General features: G+C 48.8%; 1 protein-coding gene across 1 annotated transcript; it reads left to right on the top strand.

Annotated features, from left to right (window-relative positions):
* The first annotated feature begins 227 nt into the window (after positions 1 to 227).
* On the top strand, positions 228 to 16,139 carry CALCOCO1 (calcium binding and coiled-coil domain 1). Its single transcript, XM_069489745.1, has 15 exons — positions 228 to 284; positions 2,484 to 2,663; positions 3,003 to 3,105; positions 4,222 to 4,412; positions 6,046 to 6,204; positions 6,612 to 6,760; positions 8,427 to 8,517; positions 10,249 to 10,404; positions 10,967 to 11,221; positions 12,030 to 12,155; positions 12,668 to 12,763; positions 13,119 to 13,227; positions 13,460 to 13,659; positions 14,009 to 14,115; positions 15,097 to 16,139. Exons 2-15 carry the CDS (start codon positions 2,508 to 2,510, stop codon positions 15,272 to 15,274), a joined length of 2,076 nt encoding a protein of 691 aa, XP_069345846.1. The 5' UTR covers positions 228 to 284; positions 2,484 to 2,507; the 3' UTR covers positions 15,275 to 16,139.
* Positions 16,140 to 16,773: the final 634 nt, after the last annotated feature.

Raw genomic sequence — 16,773 nt, 5'->3', positions numbered from 1 at the left:
GTCCTTTGATGGCCACACCCTCGTTTGCTGTCACGGAGGCGAGAACTACGCGTCCCAGGATGCCGCGGAGAGGCCGCCGCCACGAGCGCCCTCGTTTCCACGCCCCCCTGCGCGCGGCCTCCTGGGATGCGTAGTCCCAGAACCCACCAGGCGCGGCAGCAAAGCGCGCGAAAAAACCACAAGTCCCAGAGGCCCTCGCTGCCACTCATCTCCCTCCCCTCAGCAGTCGGAGTGCTGTTTTTGTTGTTGGTGAAAGGTGAGGGGAACAGCTGATCCGTCTGTGGGTAAGAAACTTGGCCTAATTCGGGGGCGCTCTTATGCGGGAGGGGTCACCCCACTTTCCAGTCTGTGAAAGGATGATCTAAGGGAACTGTAGAAGGGGGATACCGGAGCGTTTGGGTTTTAACACTTTCTGTACTGGAGAAGCCAGCCCCACTGTTTTGGGAGTTCTTGGTTTCAAGGGGGCCCTGAACAGGCGGATGCCCCCTCATTGTCCTCGCCTTCTTCTCGGCCCTTCTTTATAAAGCTTGATACGCTTAGGGGAGTTTGAAGGAGCTGAGATCTTTGCTTATTGTCTCTCAGGCAAGACTTGGCCACCACAAACCTTCCCTCTATCCCCCGCCCAAATCCAAAGGCCTTCACTACGCTGAATCCCTGGGGGCCGAGGGTACTTTCCAAGTTGCAGAATGTCAAGGAACTCTAGAGCACTCCAGAGTAGGGGGTGGGACACCCTCTCCCCCATGTGAACGTCTGAATCTGTCTACACACCTACACCTTCGGTGCCCAGAACTTTCAGGCATGGAGAATGTTTACAGCTGTTACGGATTTTCTTTGTGGGGAGTATTTATTTGAGGGTTCTCTAGGTGTAGATCTTTGGGGACAATTCATACACACCCACATCCCCTTAGAAGGCTGGAAGAACTGTATTTGGAGAAAACATGGACTACTTTTAACTAGGAATTTTTCAGAGACTTGAAAATCCAAAGAAATGTCTTGTCTTCAATCTCTATTTTGGAGGGAGAAGTTGCCACTTTTTGTAATGCTGGCCTACCTTTCTTTCTCCATTGAGTTTCTGTTTTCTTTTAAAGGTCCTGTCCCTCTGACTTAAGCCTGATGTGGATTTGTGATGTTTGGGGACGTGCCCATGACTAGTGGTGATGGCTGATTAGACACATCAGCTGCTGCTGTCACAGGAAGCAGAGTAGTGGGCTGGAGAGGAGAGATGAATAAGAGTGCCATCTCACAGCCCTGGGCTGAGGAGTTCTCTTGATTTTTATCTCATATTTTCCAATTAACTCTCCCCAGCTAACTTGGAACACCCCTTCCTCTCAACCTCATCCTATATCATGTCTCCAACTACCAACCCAAACAAATGGGAAGCTTGAGACACTTAGAATTGAGGCCAAGGGGAGCAGAGAGAAAATGGGGAGGGAAATAATAGAATGAAATGAGCAGGTTTCTAATCCTGCTGCAGACAAGATCTGGAGAGAAGAATGTTAGGTTCTTTTTGAACTATCTTTTCCTTGTTTTAACATTAAATATACATTTCCCCTTCTTGGGGCCCCCCATTTCCGACTTTCTAGTCTGTTCCCTGCCCAGGGGTGGGGCTTTCCTGGCTCCAGGCCCCCACATTCCATCTCCCCACACCACCACGTTCCTGCTGTGTTTCACTCCACCCTTGAAGCTGCCGCCTCCAGAATTCTTGACTTCCTGGAATAACAAAGTTGAGGAATAGAACCTGTCTTTCCTTATATCCTCCCCTTCCCTTTGTCTCCTGGATGAGAGCACAAGCTTTCTGCTTCTCTAGAATTCACAGGGGTAGACAGCTCAGAGAAGGGGAGAGGACTGAGACCTCAGGAGCCTGAAGATTGGGCTGTTGGTTGTTTCTGCCCCACCCCTCAAGCCATATTCCAGCTCTGAAAACTCAACCATTCCTTTCAGGGATTAGTTGAGGTCATAACTCAGGGTCATAATTCACTCTTGAGTACAGCTGAGTCAACAATCTTAGGAGTAGGTAAGGAGACCTAATGAGAGGGCCCCAAAACTCAGTTGGATTTTGAATTCAAGAGCCAGAAGGTATGAGAGATGGGATAGGGAAATGGAGGCTGGAGAATTTGGAATGCTCATGGTGATTAAGAGGTGAAAAGTAGGGACTGAAGGGGGCAGAGCCTGGGATACTAAGACTTGGTTGGTCAATGGGGCAGTGAAAAGAGAGCAAAAATTAGATCTGAACTCTAAGAAGGGTCTATGATCCAGAGAGGGTACAGTGTGAGACAGGGTGGGGACTGACTTGGAAGACCAGACCTATGTCCTAGAGAGTAAGAGTGATACCTCTAAAAGGTCCCAAAACCCTCGGGGAATGGAAACCAGGTATGCCTTCATCTCCAGGCATAGTGCAGGGGCTGTGAGTGGGTGGAGGTAGAATGTAAGGGGAAGGAGGGTGGAGTGAGGAGGCTTTAGCATATCAACCCTTTTTTTCATAGGAGGGCAGATATCTCAAGAGCAGGATGGAAGAGTCATCATTAAGCCGGGCGCCATCCCGGGGTGGAGTCAACTTTCTGAATGTAGCCCGGACCTACATCCCCAACACCAAGGTGGAATGTCACTACACCCTTCCCCCAGGCACCATGCCCAGTGCCAGTGACTGGATTGGCATCTTCAAGGTATTCCTGGAACCATTTTTGGCTTAGGTTTATGGGCCATGGTTTGGTTGGACTAAGGGGAATGATTAGTTTCTTAGATTCTCAACCTCAGGTTGTTAAAGAAAAAGGGAGAAAGATGTCACACACGACAGAGGCCACCTGTATAGGCAAAGCTCATCTTCTCCCTATCTTAGCCTTGCTTACTCCTGACACATTAGTGTCCCTCCCCTTTCCCTGTCTCTTGCCATCGTTGCCACTGTAGCTCCATCCTGACGCCCTCATTCAATCCCTCAGCCCTTTCCACCATCCATAAATGGTAGTTCTGTCACCATTCCCCTCTCCTGCCTTGGGCTTTCTCAGGTGGAGGCCGCCTGTGTTCGGGATTACCACACTTTTGTGTGGTCTTCAGTGCCTGAAAGTACAACTGATGGTTCCCCCATCCACACCAGTGTCCAGTTCCAAGGTACAAGGGAAGATGGAAAATGGGGAGGGAAAAGCCAAGGGAGTAGAGATTTGGAAGAAGGTATTGGGCTCAGAAACATGAAAGTGAGGCACAGAGGACAAGGAAATATAAATGCAAATAAATATACAAGAATATATGCAACAGGGCTCAGCAGATGTAGACTCATGGGATTATTACAGAATCAGGGACTTAGAAGGAACGTTAGAGGGCATCCAGTCCCACATCCTAACCAAAGGAGGAGGAACTCCTCTTATGGAACTAGGGGGTAGGGAAGAGGGAAAATAACATTATGTGTTGAGAAGAGGATGGTCATAAGATTCTGAAAGACCTGGGTTCAAGTCTCAACTCTAATACTGACAAGCTGATTGGCCTTGGGCAAATCACATAACCTCCCTGTGTCTGTTATCTTAACAGTAAAGGGCTTAGAGGGACACTAAGAGGATTTAAAATGATTCGGGTGGCCGGGCGCAGTGGCTCACGCCTGTAATCCTAGCACTCTGGGAGACCGAAGTGGGCGGATCATTTGAGCTCAGGAGTTCGAGACCAGCCTGAGCAAGAGCAAGACCCCATCTCTACTAAAAATAGAAAGAAATTATATGGACAGCTAAAAATATATGTAGAAAAAATTAGCCGGGCATGGTGGCACATGCCTGTAGTCCCAGCTACTTGGGAGGCTGAGGCAGGAGGATCCCTTGAGCTCAGGAGTTTGAGGTTGCTGTGAGCTAGGCTGACGCCACGGCACTCACTCTAGCCTGGGCAACAGAGTGAGACTCTGTCTCAAAAAAATAAATAAATAAATAAAATAAAATAAAAAAATAAAATGATTCGGGTGAAGCTGTTAGCACAGTAGTACATGGTAGGCATTCAGTAAATGGTAACTAGCATTATTATGATTATGATGGGGGGGTGAGTTTGGGAAAAAGAGGAAGGAGAGGGCTAGGCAGAAAGGAGGGAGAAGAGTATCCCAGGGAACAGAAATAGTATGTGGGAGGTAGACAGGAGAGAAAATGGAGCCAGGGGCTGAGCCAAGGACAGTGAATAATGTGGTGCACTAATGGAAAGGGGGACCTGCTAAGCTGGGATCATACCGGGGTCCTGGGTCCATTTTTCCCACAGCCAGCTACCTGCCCAAACCAGGAGCCCAGCTCTACCAGTTCCGATATGTGAATCGCCAGGGCCGCGTGTGTGGGCAGAGCCCCCCTTTTCAGTTCCGAGAGCCAAGGCCCATGGATGAACTGGTGACCCTGGAGGAAGCAGATGGCGGCTCTGACATCCTCCTGGTTGTGCCCAAGGCAACTGTGCTGCAGGTGAGAAAAGAGCAGCAGAGTTGCTCCAGGCAAGGAAGTGGGAGGACAGCATTGCAAGGGGCCTCTTCCCACTTCACCTTCCCCTCATCTGTAGCCTCAACTGAAGACCTCCTGAAAGTTATACAAAGTCCTGCCTCCTTGTATTGGAAATTATACAAAGTCTCAGTCTAACACAGACAGGAACATGTACAGCAGGAAAGCAAGCCACCCACAGGCTTGTGTAACTCAGGATTTCATAAGAACTTTTCCAGCCTGCCTTCTCCGAGTGCTATATCCTGCCCCGACCCCTACAGGAAGATCCAGATGGTGGAGGGAGGCTATTGCAGGAAACATTCAGGAAGCAGGGGATAAGACCTGCTTCTAGGACAAGGGAGGAGTGAGAGCAGATAGGCAGGGGCCGAGACCTGCGCTGTCCAGTACGAGAGGCGCTTAACCACTGTGGCTCTTGAGCACTTCTAATGTGCCTAATCCAAATTGGGATGTACCGTGTGGGTGAAATACACATCAGATTTTGAAGACATGGTATTTTAAAAAGATTGTAAAAGATCTCAATAGGTTTTATATGGATTACATTTTGAACTGGATAGACTGGGTTAGATTAAATATTATTAAAATTAATTTCACATGTTACTTATTACTTTTTTTAAGGGGCTGCTAGAAAATTTTAAATTCTATATGTGGCTTATATTGTATTTCTATTGGGCCAAATAGAGAAGAATTAGGGAATGGAGGCAGATATTAGCAGGGAAGACTTCCAGAAGGAAAGCAAAGATAGGGCCAGGTAGAGAAGTACATCCCCCAGACAATGAAAGGCCTGACGAAGGCTCAGAAGGTGAGAATGAGTAGCTTTTCTGTGATTTAGACAAACCCCTGCCCTCTAGAACTCCAAGTCTAATAAATACACAGAGTCAACACCAGAATGGAAGATGTTTCTATCTCACAGAAGTAAGAGATGTGTGACCTTCTATTCTGTGTTCTGTTTTCACATTCATGATTCTCTTTTAAACCTTACAACAACCCAGACTAAGGGATCATTTTACAGATGAGGACACAGAGACTCAGAGAAGTTAAATAACTTGTTCAAAGTCACATAGCTACACAAGCACGGTGGCAGACACCTATGCCAGCTACTTAGGAGGCTGAGGTGGGAGGCTCTTTTGAGGCCAGGAGTTCAAGGCTACAGTGAGCCATGATCGTGCCTGTGAATAGCCACTGCACTTCTTCCTGGGCAACATAGCAAGACCCTGTCTTTTGGAAAAAAGTCACATAACTAGTAAACATTGTAATGGAGATTCAAACCCAAGTCTATCCAACTCCAGAACAGATAGGGTAAAATTAGGGGAACCATCTCTTTTGTCTGTGTTCATCAAGAAAGATTTGTGCCAGACGAGAGTCCTGCAGTTACGGAGCAAGGAAGGGTAAGAGGGATGGATCAGTTAAGAGTGCCTCGAGCTGATATGTCTGACTGGTGGGCAGGATTCAGTGGTACACCATGCCTCTGCTTAACTCACCTTTTTATAGCCCGTACTGATGTCACCTCCCAACCCCAGAATGCATCTGGAGAGTGATGGGGATGGAACCTTAGAATGGGTGCTTCACGAGCACAACCCCCTTCTCCTCCTGCCCCCTGTAGAACCAGCTGGATGAGAGCCAGCAAGAACGGAATGACCTGATGCAGCTGAAGCTACAGCTGGAGGGGCAGGTGACAGAGCTGAGGAGCCGAGTACAGGAGCTCGAGAGGGCTCTGGCAACCGCCAGGCAGGAGCATGCAGAGCTGATGGAGCAGTACAAGGTGGGAGTTGGGCCAGGTAGGGGACAGGGCCTGGCTGTTCAGCCAGTTCTAAAATCTGAACCCAGTGAAAAGAGTGAAGGAGAGATGTTAGTGGACCTTTAAGATAGTTCTGGCATCAAGGAAATAGGTTTAAGGGGAACAAGTGGGATTAAACTTATTATGATAAGAGTCATGTCCCAAACTTGTAATAAGATTCAGTTCTTTAAACACAGGAATGCTGGGGTAAGGTGGGGGTGGCCATCTTCTCAGGAAAGGGAATGTTCCCTTAGAGTTTCTTTTGCAAGGAAGGTGATGGGAAAGGAGGGTAGGAGAAGTCAAACTCTGGCGTGCTCCTCCTAAGCCTTTGTTCTACCATTTGAGAGATAAGTGTCAACCTCCCTCTTCTTCTGGGGGACCCTTAATTCCAGGGGATTTCCCGGGCCCATGGGGAGCTCACAGAAGAGAGAGACATCCTGAGCCGGCAACAGGGAGACCACGTGGCACGCATCCTGGAGCTGGAGGATGACATCCAGACCATCAGTGAGAAAGTGCTGACAAAGGAGGTGGAGCTGGACAGGTGAGGGGACCTTCCTTACTCCCATTACTTCCCCTCACTTCCCGTGACGCCTGAACTCCAGCCTCCTGTTTTGGGAAGGCAAACCTGCTCTCCGTCTCACATGGTTTCTCCTTCCCTTTTCAACCTACTCGGGTATTCCAATTACTGGGGACATCTTTTTCTGCCTAGCTGTTTTCCATCTTTCCTAACACTATTCTGTATTCCTCACCTTCAGAGATAATCATAGTTATTATACCACATATTGTGGTGATAGCTAAGCAAGAGCTAGGACGACAGGATTTGGAAGAAGAGAATGACAGTCAGCACAAGATAAGAGAGGATGGATTTCAAATTTTACCCCAGGAAATACAAGATTAGACTCTGGTATTACTATTAAGATATGTTAGAACTGGTGATCCAGGAATGTCATGGAATGTCTCCCTTGAAAAAGGCCATAAATCATAGAATCTTAGCATTGGGAGGTATATAAGTGGATATGTAAGAGAAGACCCCCTCAGGAGGCAGCCTCTTTCAATATTAGACAGCTGTCACTTTTGTATCTCTTGTGTTGAGCTAAAACTCTGCCCTCGTATAACTTACCAGTAGGTCGGATTTAAACCTCTGGAGGCACACAGAATAAATTTCTTTCTTCTTCCAGAAAACTGTTATTTCTACCAAATAGCTTAAATATTGACCACCGTCTCCCATGTCTATCCTTCAAATTTTTATCAGGTTAAACATTCTAGTTCTTTCACTCAGCAAATGATATAGTTAAGTTTCATTCACTACTGGTAGATTTGATATTGTTAAAAAAAAAAAAAAAAAAAAAAAAAACCTCTTTAAAGGCAAGAGGCATTCTGTGGAAGGCCCAGAGTAAAAAGTGAGTTGATATGAGAGGCTTCTTCAAGATATGTTAGTCTTTCCCTAGGAAGATATTAGATGTCTCTGTTCTAAGTCATGGAGCAGAAAAGCAGGGATCAGATTGAACATCTGGAATATATTGGGTATTGTCTAGACCAGGGGTCAGCAAACTATGGCCCATGGGGCAAATCTAGCCTGCCACCTGTTTTTGTACAGCTGACAGGTAAGAATGGTTTTAATGGTTGGAGAACAAATTAAAAGAAGAATATTTTGTGACAGGTGAAAACTGTATGAAATTCACATCTCAGTGTTCATCAGTAAAGTTTTCTTGGAACACCATGCTCATTCATTCATATACTGTCCATGGCTGCTTCCCCACCACCGTGACAGAGTTGAGTAGTTGCCAAGGAACCTGCATGGCCTGCAAAGCCTAAAATACTTGCTTTCGGGCCCTTTACAGAAAAAGTCTGCCAACTTTTGACCTGGATCAAAAGTTTGTAATTACTCATGACTGCCCCGTGTGTGGAAAAGACTGGATTCAAGTCTCTAGATTGGGTGAAAACAACCAGGAGCCATCAGCAGCACATTCCTTAAAATATTACATAAAAAGATAAGAAAAACTATTTATTTCTAGATTGTGCCCCAGAATCTTGGGTTCCTGGCGCTTAGACCTAGGTCATTTGGTTGGGGATTTGAGCATGCCAGAGTGAAGTGGAGGTCTGGGCCTGGAGGAGCACCAGTAGAAGAGCACAAGACAGAGGTCTGAGTCCTTCATTCTTTCTCTAGGTGACCAGATTATCTGACATGTCACCCCCCCCACTCACAGGGTTAGAGACACAGTGAAGGCCCTGACTCGGGAACAAGAGAAAGTCCTTGGGCAACTGAAGGAAGTGCAAGCGGACAGGGAGCAAAGTGAGGTAAGGAGCTCAGGGTTCGTTTACTTTCTCCATTGTTAAGCCAGTATTGATTGAGTCCTTCTGAGTGCTGGACACCAAAGGGAATAAAAATGTGAAGAATACGTTGTGTGCACTCTGCTAGGGAACATAAGGCATGTACCTAGATCGGGATTAGTCAACGTGGAATATAAGAAGTATCACAAGACAAATCTAATAAATTATCATGGAGCTTTAGAGAGGTGAGTGAAAGCACATCTTGTTAGACATTAGAAAAGTCTCTTTAAAACGGGGCTTGACTAGCCTCGTACTTTCAAACCTTTTTAGAAAGAGAACCCTTTCCTCCCTGCCCACCAATGAAGTTTTCATCTTATGTGGAACCTCACTGAATAAAGATAAACAATATTTTATTGCTATAAATGTATTTTTATAGATTCAAATGTATAACATTTACTTATAAGGTAATGAAAGCAATTAAGTAATTCTGATGGAAACCAAACTTTGAAATTAGAGGTTATGGATGACTGTTCTGTTTGCCTCAACAACGAATGCACTTCTGTATTTTATTTTTGTTGTACAATATTGAGAACACCTGAGTCACAAGTAGGTGCAAATGATAACAGTTTTTAAAGTGTCCACCTTGCAATCTCAGTTTATTCTTTAATTCAATAGAAACTTTATTCTGAGGTTTGCACAAAAATGAATTAACCTGGAAGCACATGTCTATGGATTAGTGATCTCCAATGTGTTAACTTGTGAGTTTGTGCATTTTTAAACATAATTTTTAATAATTTAGAAGAAGTTCAGATCAAATATTTTCAGGATATCACTTCCTCAGAACCCTGGGTTTGTGTGGAAGATGGTCTAAAAACCCTTTGCTCAGCAGTGAGAATAGGTAGAATTTGAGCATACAGATGAGAGGGAGGCTATCCTAGGAACAGAAAAAGACAGGAGCAAAGGCTGAGAGGACAGAACATTGAGGGCAGCTGGACGTGCGGGTGAAGAGTTTGAGATAAGGCCTTGCTCAGACTGTGGAGGATCTTGAGTTTAGTCATCATCTGTAAGCAGCAAGAAGCTTTGATGGTTTTCAAGTAGGGGTGACATGTACTTAAAGAACTGTACTTAAAGAATCAGAACTGTACTTAAAGAAGATTAATCTGATTGCCCTGTGGTAAATGAGCTAGTTATGAGATTATTCAGTAGTCCAACCAAGAAATGACCAGAGCCTGAGCTAATGTGGTTGTGGCAACAAAAGAAAAGAGAAGACAGTGTTACCAGGATGGAAGATGGAGAAACAATAGGCTTTTCTGTGGGCCGCTAGGGAGAAGACAGAGCCAAGCATGGCACCAAGGGTTCCAGCCTGGGTGACTTGGGAGGGAGGTAGTACCATGGACAGGAATAAAAGTAGGAAGGACTGGGGTAGGGTGGGAGGTAGACTATGCTGAGTTTGAGGGGCCTATGAGACATCCAGACTGAGTTTTGTTTTAAGAGGAAGAGTGGAGAAGCAGAAACGGGACATGGGATACCTACATGTAAGACCCCAGGCTGTGATGCTGGATACCTCATTTCAGGAGCTAGAGACTGGATGTTAAGGATTGAATCCCTTTGAGCTGAGAACGCAAGAATGGCTGGCAAGAGCTGAACGCTTGAGTGTGTGTTAAATCTGAACCTCGACCTCCCTCATCACAACAGTTCACCTCCCTGGCTACCCCAACATATATACCCCTTTCTTTACCTGCTTTCCACTTCCATCAGGCTGAGCTCCAAATGGCACAACAGGAGAACCATCGCTTAAATTTGGAGCTGCAGGAGGCCAAGGGCCGTCAAGAGGAGCAGGGTGTTCAGGTCCAGCGACTAAAGGACAAAATGGCCCAGATGAAGGATACCCTAAGCCAGGCCCAGCAGCGGGTGGTGAGTGAAGGCCCCCAAACAACAGAAAGCAGTGAAAAGTTAAAGGGCTAGTTGCAGAAAAGTCGGGGTGGCCAGAGAGAAGGGGAAAAGATATGGCTAAAGGATAGACAACGTTGGCCGGGCGTGGTGGCTCACGCCTGTAATCCTAGCACTCTGGGAGGCCGAGGCGGGTGGATCGCTCGAGGTCAGGAGTTCGAGACCAGCCTGAGCAAGAGTGAGACCCCGTCTCTACTAAAAATAGAAATTATATGGACAACTAAAATATACATATACAAAAAATTAGCCGGGCATGGTGGCACATACCTGTAGTCCCAGCTACTCGGGAGGCTGAGGCAGTAGGATCACTGAAGCCCAGGAGTTTGAGGTTGCTGTGAGCTAGACTGATGCCACGGCACTCACTCTAGCCCGGGCAACAGAGTGAGACTCTGTCTCAAAAAAAAAAAAAGAATAGACAACGTAATCCTCAGTCCTAATGCAGAGGCGAGAGGAGGGAGCTTGGTTACCCCTGGTTGACAAATGATTCACTGGGAACTCTGATCTCCATCTCCTCCTTTCTCCTGAGGCTGAGCTGGAGCCCCTAAAGGAGCAGCTTCGAGGGTCCCAAGAGCTTGCAGCCTCAAGCCAGCAGAAGGCCACCCTTCTTGGGGAGGAATTGGCCAGCGCAGCAGCAGCCAGAGACCGCACCATAGCTGAGCTACATCGCAGCCGCCTGGAAGTGGCTGAAGTCAACGGCAGGCTGGCCGAGCTCAGTTTACACTTGAAGGAGGAAAAAAGCCAGTGGAGCAAGGAGCGGGCAGGGCTGCTGCAGAGTGTGGAGGTAGAGGGATAAGGGGACCTGGGGGTCTGATGGCCACCACTGCCACCTCTGTGGGGACTCCCACATGTGGTCAGACCCTCTGGGAGGAGAGAAGAGGGATTGAAAACCTTAGACGACTCAGGAGTGGAGAGGGGCTTTAAGGAAGGTACATTTTACTTTCCAGGCATGACCCTCCCTAGCCAGGTGTCCTAATCCTGATCACCATAGCACCCCTTTCTTGGTTACTATACTAGGTAGAGAAACTTTCTGTCCTAGGCTCCCGGCCCTGCCATAAGTGCCCATTCCTGACCAGCACAACACCTTGCTGTCATGTCTTGTCCTTTTTTCAGGGGGTATAGGAAATGAGGAAGGCAAAAAGGGGAAATTGCTCCAAAAACAATTCAGTCAAATAAAGCAGCAGTCCCCAACCTGTTTGGCACCAGGATCCGGTTTCATGGAAGACAATTTTTGGTGGGGGTTGGGTGGGGGCAGGGAGGCAGAACACAGGCGGTGATGCAAGCAATGGGGAGCTGCTGTAAATACAGATGAAGCTTCTCTCACCGGCTGCTCACCTCCTGCTGTGTGCACCCCGCCTTTCTAAGTTTCATAGAAGACAATTTTTCCACAGACAGGGTGTCAGGGGAGTGGAATTCTGTGGGCCAGTCCCTAGCAGACCACAGACCAGTACCGGTCCGGTCCTCAGCCCAGGGCTTGGGGACTGCAGGAAGAACACATAAAGGAAGAACACAATGAGGTGTGGTGCTGTTGCTGGTGGCATCCCTTTTCCTTCCCCTTCCCCTTCCCATTTTCCTTTTTGGCTTTCTCCCAGGCAGAGAAGGACAAGATCCTGAAGCTGAGTGCAGAGATACTTCGACTAGAGAAGGCAGTTCAGGAGGAGAGGACCCAGAATCAAGTGTTCAAGACTGAACTGGCCCGGGAAAAGGATTCTAGCCTGGTGAGGCTTCCAGCCACCATGGTTCCTGTCCTGCAGCCTCCTGAGGCATCAGTGCCCCTTATCTCTGTCTTGCATGTGGTCTCGGAAGTGTTAGATGCCCAATTCTATGTTGGGCAGCCTCTCACTTGCACACTTCCAAGCCCTCGTTGGTTTGAAATGTGCAATGTACCTTTCTGCTGTCAGGGCACACATCTTGGCCTAGTAGGGGTGACTTAGGATAATTATAAAGTGCCCCCTGGTATGACCAAGGCCTCTGCAGCCTAGCGCAGAGGCAGTCATCCATGTCTACACTTGAGAGGCAAAGACTAGGACTCAGATGACTGTGTCTCTGTGGCCAAGACAAGGGACTGCTGGAGGAACCTTGATGGGGACTCCCCTGTGTGTGTTGGAGGAGGAGGAGAGAAGCAGAGGCAGGGGGCGACCTGGTTCTAGGTTGTTGGTCCAGGTCCCAGAGCCCAGCTTCTTGGAGGTAGATTCTAGGCTTCAGATTCTTCGTGGCCCTTTTCCCTCAGGTGCAGTTGTCAGAGAGTAAGCGGGAGCTGACGGAGCTGCGGTCAGCCCTGCGTGTGCTCCAGAAGGAAAAGGAGCAGCTACAGGAGGAGAAGCAGGTGAGAACCCCGTAACTTAGGCCCTGTGGATGCCACAGTTGAGGACTTAAAGGCCAGAAATTTTGTATCTTCTTGTCATGTCTTGATTTAGAAACTGGTATCTCTAAGAGGGCCCAGATGCTAAAAATGGGACTGTGGCTCCTTGGCAGGACATGGGAGGATCGCTAGGAGAAGGAGGGATGTAACGGACGAAGTCGGGCTGCTGGGTCTACGTGAAGTTGCCATACCCTTCCATGAAGGCATCTAATCCTGGGGAGTTAAGAGTTCATCTCGGATACAAGGAAAGGCTCTGTAGGCCAGTAAGGTTGGCATATTCCCAGCCTCCACCACCTGCCTCTTTCCTCCCCAATTCCAGGAACTGCTAGAGTACATGAGAAAGCTGGAGGCCCGCCTGGAGAAGGTGGCAGATGAGAAGTGGAATGAGGACGCTGCCACAGAGGATGAGGAGGCCACTGCAGGGCTGAGTCTGTACACCCCCGATCTTGTGACATCTCTTCCTCACTCCACCTCCCCCTGTTGAGGAAAGCTCCATGTGACCCTTCTGGGAGCTACCTCTGCCTTTTATGTGTTTTGCCTTTTCCTTCCCAGTCTCTGGCCCCTGTTTATGTTAACTATATTTCTCATCCAGAGGAGACAGAGCGGATCCAACCCTCTAACAATGCATCCTTCTTTCTTTGCCTGCTTCCTCTCCTACAGGCTGCCCCGCAGCTCTGACAGACTCTGAGGATGAGTCCCCAGAAGACATGAGGCTCCCACCCTATGGCCTGTGTGAGCATGGAGACACAAGCTCCTCTCCTGCTGGGCCCCGAGAGGTTTCTGCTGTTGTTGTCATCAGCCAGCCGGCTCCCATTGCCCCCCATCTCTCAGGGCCCGCTGAGGACAGTAGCTCTGACTCGGTGAGCAGAAGCAGTAAGGAGAGGTAAAGCCAAACCCAAGTGTCCCAGCCTCTAGAGTAGAAAGTCTCAGCCATACTAAGACAGGAGGCAGGCCCAGCCTCTCTTCAAGGCCACCAACAGATACCACCCCAAAACCTAATCCTGCCCAATAGCCTCACTGCTTCTCCCCCACATTCATTCTCTTCCTATCCACCAGCCCCCATTGAAATGCCTCTCCTGCTGCACTCTTCCTGCAGCCCCTCTGGTCACTGTCCCAGCCTTGGCTGCTCTTCCTTTACCTGTCCCAGTGTGCTGCTTCCCCATTTTGGGACACCATCCCCAAACCCAACTCTGTCTTTTTGGTGCCCAGGAGGCTGAAGATGAGAAGTCAGTCCTGATGGCAGCTGTGCAGAGTGGGGGTGAGGAGGCCAACCTGCTGCTTCCTGAACTGGGCAGTGCCTTCTATGACATGGCCAGGTGAGTGCAGCCAGGGGGACAGGAGGGAGTTGGGAGAAAAGGGCATCCATGTGAAAGTCACCATGCCCTGCTCCCAGCCTCCCCCTTCATGACCTTAGCCAAGAAAAGGAGATACAGGTGTGGTTGACACAGAAAATTACCCACTGCTCAAAATCCCACGTGCCTTCAGGTAATCCCTTCCCCTGTCTTATCAGTACACTCAGAGGTCCTGCCTTTAACTGGCTTCTGTGTTGTTCTAGCATCATCTTCCGTGGAGCCCAAATTGCCCTGCATCCCTTCTCTCCTGCCCCTACCCCTTCCCCAACCACCAGGTAGGTACCTAGGTTCTTTGGGGAAGGAAGGGAGATGACCACGGCCCCCAGGGATGGGAGCAGAGAGAAGACTGGGACCCAGCATCCATCTAGCTACACCTGAGATGCTTTTCTTCTTCCCTGACTTCCCGGGGGACCCTTTGGGAAGGGGAACCTACAGAGGTGGGGGATTCAGGTATCAGATTGCCCCCTTCTGCCTTCCTTTTTCTTCTCTGGGTCAAGAGAACAGGCACAGGGAAGAGAGATTTCATCATTTAGTCCCCAGCTTTGCCTGGATGTGGGATGGAGTCAGGGCAGGGAGAGGGTGATGCTGTCATCCTTCTCGGCTGGAGCAGGAAGATGAAGGACGATGTCAGACTCATTTTCAGCCTCATTAGGCAGCAGACGGAGATGGAGGGAGGAGAGCAGTAGGTTGGGGGATGGGCTCTGCATTGCAGAGACCAGCAGGGACTAAAGAAAAGAGGAAATGGGGAACTAGAAAACTAAGGCTTCCATATTATGGGGAGAAAGATGCTGCAGGAGAAACTGGGAGAGAGAACCACCAGGATGCAGCACTGGGAACAGGATAATCTGGGAACCCAGGTGCATGGGTCCCACTCCCTGAGGTCTACAAGTCAAGAAGGCAACAGAGCACACTGACTCTCTCTTTCTCCCCTCTGTCTCTCCTTAGTGGCTTTACAGTGGGTCCACTGTCAGAGGCCAGCACTGGGGACCCTGCCACCCCCCAATGGAAGGAGTGTCCTATCTGTAAGGAGCGCTTCCCTGCTGAGAGTGACAAGGATGCCCTGGAGGACCACATGGATGGACACTTCTTTTTCAGCACCCAGGACCCCTTCACCTTTGAGTGATCTCACCCCTCCCTAGTACCTGCACAGACACACACACACACACACACACACTCTCTCTCATACACTCATACACAAACATGCACTTAGGTCTTGTGCCGGTTTCCCATCACACTGGGCTCCATGATATTCTGTTCTCTAAGAACCGCTTCTATGTGCCCTGTTTTCATCCCAAGCTTTCTCACTTTATCCTCTCCTACCTGGCTTTTTTGTCTCAGGCAGGAGCCCTTCCAGAAGGAGTGGCTGAATTTACCCCCTCAAAGCGGTTCTGGAAGAACCAGGATGGAGGAGGCCTTCCCCTGTGGAAACAAAATCACCCACTCCTGGCCCTGGTTGCTTCTGCTACTCACACAGCCACTGCACACACAAACACACTCACACACACTCCCCTCTCTGATGCCCCAAAGCCAATTCCTGGGGCACCCCACCCTCGCTTATTTGGGGTTTATGTTTGTTTACCTGCGTTTTCTCTGGGGCCTGCATAGAGGCAGCAGCATGGACGTCACGGCCTCTTCGGTCTTTCGGTTCACAGTTTCATTGGTTTCTCCTTCTGTTCCCCTGTTGCCTTCCACACCCCACTCCAGCTTTTTCCCGTAGCCTTAGATATTAAGTTTGGAGGTTTCTTTTGTATTTTTGAGGATTCCTGTACTCTGTCTCCTGCCCCTTCCAGCCTTCCCTGCCCTGCCTGCACCCCCAGCCCCCTCACATGGAAAGAAATAATGTATTTGTGCCTTCTGTGAGGGATGGGGGAACAAGTGGTTCCAGGGGTCCTCATTTCCCCGCCTCTCCTCCCTCTCCAGGTGCCCCCACAGCAATAAGAACTTCGCCCCGATACTCTCCCTTCTCTCTGTAGTTTGGATGAATATATTTATATGATATGTATAACTGTTGTCATAAAGTGTGTTCTTATCATGAGTGTGACTGGAGCAAAGAGGGTCCAGACCTCTGGCTCCTAGACCCTCGTGGAGGGGAGAGGGAAGGAGGGGACTCGTCCCTGCCTTGTGGGGGAGGATGCTGAGTGGTTATTTTCCCTCTGTGCCTCCTAATGTGCTGCCACCAGTGGGAGGAGAAGGAGGAGGAAAGAACCTGTGTCTCAAGTGGGAGATCTGGCTTGGAGAATACTGCAGTGGGGGAGGGAGCACACTGCTGGGTCTGCGTCAGTTCTGCTCAGGGTTTATTCTGGGAGCGGGGTGGGGTACCTGTCTTGGAAAAGTGGGACAGGGTTTCCGCTGGTCAGACCTTTACCCTCCACAGCAGCCATCACTGTGCCTTAGGCCAAAGGACAGGCATTACTTCTGTCAAGAGTGCATACCTTTGCGTATCCATGTAGTTAAAAATGCCCTAAGCCCCACAGCTCTAAAGTCTGTTTTATATTTCTCCCATCCCTGTCTCTGTCTCTTTCTCTGTTGCCATCCCCACATACCCATATGCACACCCTGACTCCACAGTCACAAAAACACATTCATCCACTCTAACCAGCTTCACAGGCTAGACAGACACAA

The sequence above is a fragment of the Eulemur rufifrons genome, chromosome 16 (genome assembly GCF_041146395.1).
Source record: "Eulemur rufifrons isolate Redbay chromosome 16, OSU_ERuf_1, whole genome shotgun sequence".
NCBI classification, from domain to species: Eukaryota; Metazoa; Chordata; class Mammalia; order Primates; family Lemuridae; genus Eulemur; species Eulemur rufifrons.
This window is presented reverse-complemented; position numbering and strand designations above follow the sequence as displayed.

What these genes read in the sequence shown, in the direction of transcription:
- CALCOCO1 (XM_069489745.1), top strand. Translation starts at nt 2,508, where the DNA reads ATGGAAGAGTCATCATTAAGCCGGGCGCCATCCCGGGGTGGAGTCAAC. An exon ending in ACTGGATTGGCATCTTCAAG is followed by an intron (nt 2,664 to 3,002) that starts GTATTCCTGGAA and finishes GGGCTTTCTCAG; the next exon opens with GTGGAGGCCGCCTGTGTTCG. An exon ending in AGCTGATGGAGCAGTACAAG is followed by an intron (nt 6,205 to 6,611) that starts GTGGGAGTTGGG and finishes CCTTAATTCCAG; the next exon opens with GGGATTTCCCGGGCCCATGG.